This window comes from Mizuhopecten yessoensis, unplaced genomic scaffold (assembly GCF_002113885.1).
Source record: "Mizuhopecten yessoensis strain PY_sf001 unplaced genomic scaffold, ASM211388v2 scaffold1375, whole genome shotgun sequence".
Classification (NCBI taxonomy): domain Eukaryota; kingdom Metazoa; phylum Mollusca; class Bivalvia; order Pectinida; family Pectinidae; genus Mizuhopecten; species Mizuhopecten yessoensis.
Window position 1 is genome coordinate 316,351 of NW_018404015.1, and position 10,529 is coordinate 326,879.

At 35.9% G+C, this 10,529-nt stretch overlaps 1 protein-coding gene across 1 annotated transcript; it reads right to left on the reverse strand.

Moving 5' to 3' along the window:
• Positions 1-9,523: 9,523 nt before the first annotated feature.
• Positions 9,524-10,288, reverse strand: LOC110460413. Its single transcript, XM_021513295.1, has one exon. It carries the CDS (start codon positions 10,286-10,288, stop codon positions 9,524-9,526), a length of 765 nt encoding a protein of 254 aa, XP_021368970.1.
• Positions 10,289-10,529: the final 241 nt, after the last annotated feature.

Genomic DNA, 10,529 nt, shown 5'->3' on the forward strand with positions numbered 1-10,529 from the left:
CAACAATCTGTATTCTGTAATCCGCACACCGACAAACTGTAATTCAAAAATATTTATTTTGTAATCCGCACACCGACAAACTGTAATTCAACAAATCCGCACACCAACAAACAGTATTTCAACAATCTGTATTCTGTAATCCGCACACCGACAAACTGTAATTTAACAATATTTATTTTGTAATCCGTACACCGACAAACTGTAATTCACCAAATCCGCACACCAACAAACAGTATTTCAACAATCTGTATTCTGTAATCCGCACACCGACAAACTGTAATTCAACAATATGTATTCTGTAATCCGCACACCGACAAATTGTAATACAACAATCTGTATTCTGTAATCCGCATACCGACAAATTGTAATACAACAATATGTATTCTGTTATCCGCACACCGACAAACTGTAATTCAACAATATTTATTTTGTAATCCGCACACCGACATACTGTAATTCAACAATATTTATTTTGTAATCCGCACACCAACAAACTGTAATTCAACAACCTGTATTCTGTAATCCGCACACCGACACACTGTAATTCAACAACCTGTATTTTTTAATTGGCTCACCAACAAACAGTATTTCAACAATCTGTATTCTGTAATCCGCACACCGACAAACAGTGATTCAACAATATGTATTTTGTAATCCGCACACCGACAAACAGTGATTCAACAATCTGTATTCTATAATCCGCACAGCGACAAGAAGTAATTCAACAACCTGTATTCTGTAATCCGCACACCGACAAACTGTAATTCAACAACCTGTATTTTTTTAATCGGCACACCGACAAACTGTATTTCAACAACCTGTATTTTTTTAATCGGCTCACTAACAAACAGTATTTCAACAACCTGTATTCTGTAATCCGCAACCGGAAACTGTACTCCGATAACCTATATCCCGATACTCCTAATTTTTACAGTCTGTACTCATACATTCCACACACTTATCTCATTCAGATGCTTATGTTTTTGTGTCAGTCCTTTTATAAGACAGCCGTTTGTATTCAGCATAGGTTTTGTGATCAAACTAACTTACTTGTTAGTTACTATAGGTTTAACCATGCGACACGGTGACAACGTAAAATTGAAACATTAAAAACAGTGTTAGGCTTTATCTTGTTCAAATTTTTGTATATATAAATCGTATATATAAAATGTTATTTCCTTTTTGTTTATTTTTATTACCGGAACAAGATATTGGGATAGAGCACATATCTGAGTTTGAGTCTGAGAGCGATTTTATGAATACCAGCCGTTGTGTTCGCATCAGAGTTCCTATTTAACAAGATCGGTATTCCGTTATCTCGCCTTTGCTAATTATCGAAGTTTTATTTGGAACATGCTTGTTAACATCGGTGTTACTCGTCTATTATGAGCAACCGTCTTTTAGATTTAAAAATGTATCAATGTCTTACAGATTTAGCCTTCCGGGATCGCGATGCTGTCAGTCAGCGTATGAACACTTACATTAGCTCTTGTGCTTAATTATTGATAAGGGTTCGCGTGTACTTACAACTATAAGTGACAGGATATGCGTAACTAATATCTTTCTGTATCTTAATCTATAAAGATGTGCGTTTCGACTTTAGTCATGCGTATCTAAGGGTGTTTATCGATCGCGTTATTGGAGAGTATTGAATTAGTACTCTATAAAATTAGCCTTAATGATAGTGTCGTACCGGTAGTGAAGCCTTTGAAATGTCTTTTGTTGAACGGTAAATTTATTTACGGTATGACTAGAAGTAGATATATAGAAGGGTGTCATATATAGGGAAAGTAAAACAAAAATGTGAAGGAGATTCACAACGAGACACATACAATACAAGATGGCGTGCTGGCGCTAGAAGACTCGAGTCGATGTTAGCTGCATGAATATTTCGGTCAAAATCGCATTTTTGAATATATCAACTTAGTTTATTTTACAACAATTATGAAACAAGTAATATCAACTGATAATAGTCATTCGTTTTGGCTCTTTGAAGCGAATGTTAGCAGGAGAAAGAGTAGGAGGTGGACGAAGACGACACAGAAGAGGGAGTAAACAAGAAGGAATTAGTTTTGGTCATTGCAATAGGATAAAAACTAGAAAACAGGAAATAGTTGTTTTAGTGGAAAGGACGAGAAAATTATGAAAAAAGGGGATGAAGACGAGAAAGAGAAGTTTCATGAAGGTAAAAAAATCATGTTTTGTTTGAAAAGGTGAAAATAGAGGAACGAAATGAGACAGAAATGTAAAGAGTTTTCGAGTCTTGTGACCAATGCAGCCGGAACTAAGTCCAGTCGTATCTGTAAATTGTTAAAGGGTCTCTCGTTAAAATGTCCCTCATAGCAAGTACTTGTGTAAGGGTATTGCAAAGTATGTCAGAAATTCGAACCTACGACTTTTTGGTGTGTGTCTGTAGAGCGCATTACTAACCGTGCTATACTATTCATAGGAGGAGTAAAACGTTAATAAAGTAGCCAGCGAATAGGAAATGCGTGTCAATGTACGTGTGGTGTTTTGATATAAAAAGACACCTTCGTTTGACAACCCCATTATGAGTATCAATTTTCCTACATTTACTCTCTGCCACTTCCAGTATCAATCACACAATAAATAAAATTATTGTTCGTAAACTATGTATCGTTACATTTTTATTTTCAACTTTACATGTGCATATCTATTTTGTATAACGTGTATGTTATACACGCTAAAAATACCGACAAGTAACGATATAAGTCCATCACTGTTTACTATCATATATATGGCGTAGTGATCCTATGTCCTTGTGGCGCCTTAAGTTGGTAATATGATAAAAACGTAGCGACCCAAAAAAAGTTGGTTTTGTTGTGTTTTACGTCCTATTAACAGTTATGGTAATATAAGGAAGTGCCAGGTTTTGGTGTTGGATGAACGCCGGAGTTCCCGTTTTTGTCTACGTTATATCAAATAGCTATGCACATGTAAAGTTGAAAATAATCAGAATAATTGTACACGTCCAATGTCATCTTCAAAATCCATGAGTTATACGTGCTGTTCTTAATATCATATAATCCATTTCGAATCTTAGATTTTGACATGTCATGACAAGGACTTGCACATGTAGTCTCTGAAGCGCCACCTGGCGGACAAAACGAATTGACAATTTACCATATAATAACGTTTGTGCGAATCGAAGTCTGTTCACCATCGTGACTCTAAGCGGAAATCAGGCCCTGGATTATAATACAATTTTAATTAGAATAGAGTACGGACAAGAATATCCGGAAGTTTATTTTTTATATCAGAATGTGAATCTTTACTAATTTGTTAATATATAATGTAAGACGAATACTGACACTTGATAGAATATTTTGAACAGTATATACATTATTTAAAGGCGATTCTAGACGCTCATGTACATTGTATGTATATTTATATATATGTTTATGTACTAAAATTTTGAAAATGAAATTAAAAAAACAAAAACAAAAAAACGAATTGACAAGTTCCGCAAACCTGCGTTCCCAGAGTTATGGTTTGAATCATGATAGAAGGTAACCACGCTGCAGCCTAATGGTATAATTGACGAGCTTAGATCTTCAGAGCATGTCAACTACTGTCTATCAGTATTGCGATGGGTCTGTTTTGGATGTCTAAAACCAAACATAGCAGTGAAATGGCTACCTGAGAGTCTCCGATTTTTACAGAAATAAAATGTAACGTACATGTACCAACGTTGAAATGTAAAGAAACGGGATATTAAAAGCGCGTCCCTTCGAAGATGAGCATTGTGGGAAAATCAAAAGTTTGGTGACCGGATTTTAGTTTAAAGCGGAACGGAAAAGGAAGCGGTACAATTTTGTTTCGTTTTCTTTTGTCAATTTGCCATGCAGCTCTGTGTTTCAGTTGTTATTTATGAGCCCCTTACGGTTGGAAGAGAACATCATGGTCCCTAGTGTCACACGTCCGACATCAACATAAGCGTCAACCATAGTGAGTGAAGCCCTCTTGCTGAATCAGGAATTGTCTTGTATGTTCAATGTTTTTAGAATATAATATTATTAATATTTCTGTAATATAGCTCTGTAAGGCCAGGGGCAAGTGGCTAAGACGTCTTGCATTCTGCTACCACCAGATCTAGATCTACCGCTTGGTCGCAGGTTGGAGGCCTGCGTGAGGCAGTCACCAGGTACTGGCCGTAGGTCGGTGTTTTTTCTCCGGGAACTCCGGCGTTCCTCCACCACCAAAACCTGCCACTTCCTTAAATGACCAAAGCTGTTAAAAGGTCGTAAAACACAAACAAACCAAAACCAACTTTTGTTTTGTGTTGGCGGGTCGCTACGTTTTTATCAAATTAACACAAAAAAAACTCGCTCTGTGTTCAGACTTGTAAGAGATTTACGATTGTGTGCAACGGGAACAAAACGCCATATTTACTAGAGTGATATGTTAAATGTAAAATATTATGAAATAACAGCTACCGATGATAGGTGTCGAATAAATCAGACACAGCCTTTCTATGAATAATATTTGTAAATCTTAATCAGGTGACGTGGCATACAGGACTTCTCTAAATAAAAAGTCCGGTCCAGCTCGGCTCTGTGTTTTGTAAGACAACAATGGCGGTGTGTCTGACTGTGACAATGGTCAACATCGATCGGAAACCATCATACCGACGTGTCGGAGACGGCTATTGTGAGTGGTTTTGTTAACAGGCGACGAGGGTCTACGATTATATTTTTCGGAACACCTCGAGGGTCTTCATACATAGTAGGGGGATTTGTATTGAAAATGCCATGACAACAATGGTCTTGGTCCTGAACATTCGCAGTGTAAATACCGGACATTTGTTGTCAGTATATATTGTAGCGTCCAATTGTCTTGAGAGCAAAAAGTCCACACAAAACGTTGTTCAATTGTTCGTTTAGACATCCTATGGATCATTCTGCCTGTCAGAGCCGACTTTGTTCTGAATAAAGGCTCTGTAGCACCATGTTATGTCAAATGTCTGTTATATCTGTATTGTCGCTGTTACTTTTTCTTGAAATATTGCTTAAGGATCCCTGTCCCACAGCCATTGTAGGTTTCCCTATATACAGAAGCCCCTCCCCCCTTAACTTCCGTTTGGATATTACATGTACGGTAGTGCAACTAGGGCAAATAGACAAAACCCGAGTCACTCCGCTACGCTCCGTAGGGACGATCCACCCGAGGAGTTCCGAGTACAATTAGGTCATGGACACATCCTTGGACCGGAAAGCTTGTAATCGGTCAGAGCAATGGTGTTAAAAGGGGTTCAAATCCGGGTGTTTACCAGCTGATATTTAAAGTCATTACACTATTGGTGATTATATACTGTTTAATTCATCTTTATTGTTTCTTATAAACGTCCTGCAATGTGTTGGTTTCTTTTCAGAATTGATTGTTCAAAGATATAGTTAGGCCGGAAAAAACAGTTTCCAATACCTAGTAAGAGTTTTGGGGAAGAAGAAAAAATAACGTAAATTAAAAACGAAGATAACTTTCCGAAGCATGTATATAGGTGAATGGTTGTGGAGCATTCTACCTTAAATCCAAATTAAACAGATCGACAGCCATGCCGTTTATATAAAATATATACAACATGTACATAATTTTATGTAGAAGAAATGGTTACGTAATAGAGACAGAGAAAAACTAGTCTCGTTCAACCAGACTCTTTTTGCCTGCGCAAGCTAAGCCGAACAGAGAATTACAAGTGATGCATTGATTGATTGATTTTATTTGTCTCAACACCTTTGCATTACAATGGTATACTGAGATATATAAATATAAAGATTTCATGTACAGTAATTAGCATGCGTGGTTATATAGAGGGATACAGTATTCCGTCTTTGCGTATTGCAGAGTTATCTTCTCTTGAGAGCAGGTATTGATTGTTACGTCATTGGTTCGTGTGAGAAAATTACGTCGTTTTCTCAAAAATTGATGACGTTACTCTCACAAATAAATGACGTAACAATCAATACCTGCTCTCAAGAGAAGATAACTCTGCAATACGCAAAGAAGGAATAATAGAAACGAAGATGTACTGCAGTTACATATAATAAATACTTTCATGCAGGGGAACAGACAGAATTTTTTTTTGTTGATAAAAAGTACATAGTTTTTTCAGGAATGCTTTTCTTTTAGATGACTTAAGCGGTAATACACTATGACGTCTAATTAACATAGAGGATAGAAAAACGTCCTTTCATTATCTAATGCCGGACATTCAAATATATAATAGAATTCATCTCCAATATCTCTTACATTACACAATTGACAAATACGTTCATGTCTTGGTATATTACTCCTAATTCCGGCTTCTACAGGTAAGTTACTATTTCTGGTTCTAAACCTACAAAGAGTATAAGCATAATTTTTTGAGAGAATATTTAAGTAGCTTTCGAACACGACTTCTTCCTTAAAGACTCTGTATATGGTGGTTTTCCGAGAATCTCTGCATATTTCTGCCCAGTTTTGTTTGATCTGATCAGTAAAGATAAATTTTATTTTTGAAACAAGCCACTTTGGATTAATTGGATTTTGGTTTAACCAGATATTAGAGAGTCCGCAATTATTCAGAGTACTCTTTATGCTTTCCAGGCATGCGAAGGAACCATTTTTTTTCTTCGTTGATGATAATTGATAATCTATACAAAATATTACTTATTTTACTTTCTTTACCTCGAATCAGTTTTGACCAATATGATATCATTCGGGTCTTAATTTCTATACCAAGAGGATGCCTGCCGAGCTTTCATTAAACCATGATGTCAGGGGTAGAAGATTTAAGGTGAAGTAATAATTTGCAGAATTTTAAATGGACTCTTTCTATGACGGTATTATTAGAAAAAAAAACATGCTTCACAACCATATAATAAAACTGGTATAACAATTTTGTCAAATAAGTCAAGTTGACACTGTATTGTTAGATTATGCAATCTACCCTTTTTCAGTACCTCGTACATGGCTCTAGTTCCTTTAAGCGCTAGTATATTTTTTGCTTTTGAAAAACTTCCAGATTTACAAAATAAAATACCCAAATAGTTAAATTCCTTGACTATTTCAAGCGGTTTGCCATCATAGTTCAATCTCAAATCATCAGGTATTCTCCCTCGACTGAAAATCATGATATTTGACTTGCTAATATTTACTTTCATGTTCCATTTATCGCAATATGTTTTGAAACCATCCAGCATGTTTTGAAGGTCGTTTGGGGTTTCTGCTAATAATACAATGTCATCTGCATATATCAAATAAAATAGCTTTAAGTACATACCGAGCTTGTTTTCAAGTAATTCAGATACCGAATTAAGCCCGATGACATTCTCTGATGATAAAAAAAACATTGTATATCGTTGAGAAAGATGGAGAAAAGGAAAGATGACATATTTTCACCTTGCCTGACTCCATTTTCACACCTGAAGAAATCTGACGTTTCTCCATTATTTATTATTCTTGACTTTATCTCACTGTACATATTGACTATAATTCTATGCATGTTTCCATTGATGTTATTAGCTAATAATTTGTGCCATAGTGCCTCACGCCAAACAGTATCAAAGGCCTTTTCAAGGTCAATAAAGGCACAATATATGTTCCTCCGTTTTTGACTTTTGATTAGTTCAAATAGCAAATGTACGGTGAAGATATTGTCAATTGTGGAATAACCTCTACGAAAGCCAGATTGGTTTTCGTTTATGATCTGAAAATCCTCAGAGAATTTAGGTAATCTATTGGTAAGTATTGCTGTAAATAGTTTACCTACACAGATCAGAATGGTAATGGGTCGATAGTTCTTAGGGTCCAATACAGATCCTTTATTTTTAAAAATTGGTATAATATTTCCTCCGACCCAATACTTTGAGAATATAATATTAAAAAGTTTTTCATAAAAAGGTAGCATTATTTCTTTGGTAGCTTTAATGTATTCGTTTTTGATCTGATCATCACCGCTTGATTTGTTGTTTTTCAAGTTTTTAACACATTTTTCTATTTCAGTAATTGATATTGGTTCATTAAGTCTGATGTTAATCTGTTGTAAATCAACGTTGCCTGTTTTATTTTCAAGTTCTTGCTTTGCTTCTGAGCTGATAGTAGGTGAATTATTTAGGTCACGGAAAAAGTTAAATAAGGCTTCAGTAGATAATTTTTTATGTCATTATGCTTACTTTTCTTTGGATTGATTATCTTCCAGTATTCTTTAGGATTTTTTTACTTCATTTCATGTCATTGTTTTTTAACCTTTTTCCTGTTTTTAGCCAAGTCTTTGTTTAAAATTGACTTATAATACTTTCTTGTGTGTGCCATATAAGATCTAGCGTTATCCGATTTACATCTAGTAAAATAATTCTTACTTTTCCTGTATTTTTTTCGTGTCTGTTTACCTGCTGAAGAAAACCAAGGTTTGTCATCATTTAATTGATTAGTGATTCGAGTACCCGTTTTAAATGTTCCGAATACAGTAACTGCAGCATTTATGTACATTGTATTCATTTTTTCTACACTTTGATTAAACGATTCCGCTGTGGCTTCGTGCAATTGAAATAGTTGATCTATGCCGTCAATCATGTTGTTAATCTCTTCAACATTAATTGTCCTAACGAACATGTCTCGTTTACTATTATCCCACTGCTTAATTACTTCAGTGCAACGATTATTATCCGGGGTTTGTGGGGAATTTGAAGGAAATTTGAGAGACAATGTGATGGGAGCATGTACGTCAGATAAGAGTGTATCTACATCACCAACCGACATATTTGATATATATATTCTAAAAGATTGTGACTAGAAATGACGTAGTAAACTACGCTTGACCTTTTACACGTAGTATTCCCACTTGTAGTGTCGCCTTATTAGTTTTACACATTTCCAGGAGTAATCTCCCAAATGGGTTTACAGTTTTATCGGAGGTATTTCTGACCTGTTGAACTATATTTTCAGGATAAAATGCGTGGGGGAAAAAGTCAACTACATGTTCATCGCTATTGAAATTTAAATAATCAATTTCTGCACCGGTTCTGGCGTTAAAGTCACCAACCAACAATGAATATTTGTCATCATTCATTAGTTGGTGCATTTCATATTCAATACTATTAAATGCATCTCTGCTACTTTATTTGGAATATTCGGGTGGGATGTATACTACGCCAATTATTACACTTTTATCTAAATTGATAAGATTTTTGGACAATTCAACCAATAAAACAAAGCTACTTTCGTTTTCGTGTACATGCAAGTATTTCTTCAATTCAGATTTAAAACCTAATACAATCCCTCCTGACCTTGTTTTACTGTATTTTTTCCTGTTTTTCATAACAAACTCATAACCCTCCAATTTCAACACATCCAAGTCGTCAGTTTTAGTTTCCTGGAAACATAAGATATCATGCTTCGAAACTAGACTTTGAAACTCGGGGTAATTAAGTCTACGCTTGATTCCACAGCAGTTGAGTGAAAGAACCTTAAGATGGTGGTTTGAAAATCTAACATCATTAGACTTCGTGTTGTTCCCTTCGCGTCCCTAGGGACCTTCATGAGTAGAGCTCATACGTCCACGTTTTGGATTACGACGCCGATTCGGGGTTTCCTGTGAGTTGTAACTTGCGTGGCTCCGTGTGGCCTGTGGTGTAGAGGATCTCACATCATCATAGGGTTGTCCGTTGACATACAATATGTCGCGTACCAATTTGACGTGATCACCTTTCTCACGAAATTCCTTGAATTTGGGGTAGAGGCTTTTTCGGGCTTGCTCTATTTCCTGAGGAAATTGTTTGTTAATTCTGTATGGCTTACCTCGTAATTTCTTTGCGTTTTTCAGCACCATATCAAGTTCCTTCTGGAAAATGAATTTGACTACTACTGGTCTTGGACCTTTGTTGGATTTCCTGCCAAACCTGTGAACGTTAGCGAGTTCGATATGTTGACCGATGTCCAGCTGTCTGTCTAGGAACTCTCTTATTACAGATTCAGTGTCCTCGCGATCACGTTCATAGATACCAGAAAATACAAGATGATACTTTATGGACCGGCATCTAAGATCTGTCAACTGTTCGGCCATTTCATCATTTCTTTCTGCCACCTCCATAAGTTCTTTTTCTTTTTCGGACTTATACTTGCTGAAAACTTCTTGAACATTTTTAACCTGATTTTCCAACCTAATAGTTTGATCACGTACATTTTTGGTAAGTTGTTCGCTTGACTGACACTTTTCGTTGAAACTGTCAAAAACATTTCCAAGACCTTTGAGATCGGAATCAAACTCCGATAAACGGACATTCAGTAACATGTTTTCATTTTCAAGGGAGGTAACCCTTATAGACAATTTTGACATCGATTCACAAATTGTATCGATACGTTTTATTGCGGTATCGAATTGGTCAAGCTTTGTACCAGTTGATAAATTCATGTCCGTTATAAGAGCATGCAGTCTTTCTAGTGATGAAGCGTCTGGTTGAACGAGACTAGAGAAAAACACCTTTTAAATGGAAATTCCTTGTTTTAGTTATAGCTATGTAAGCATTGATTTT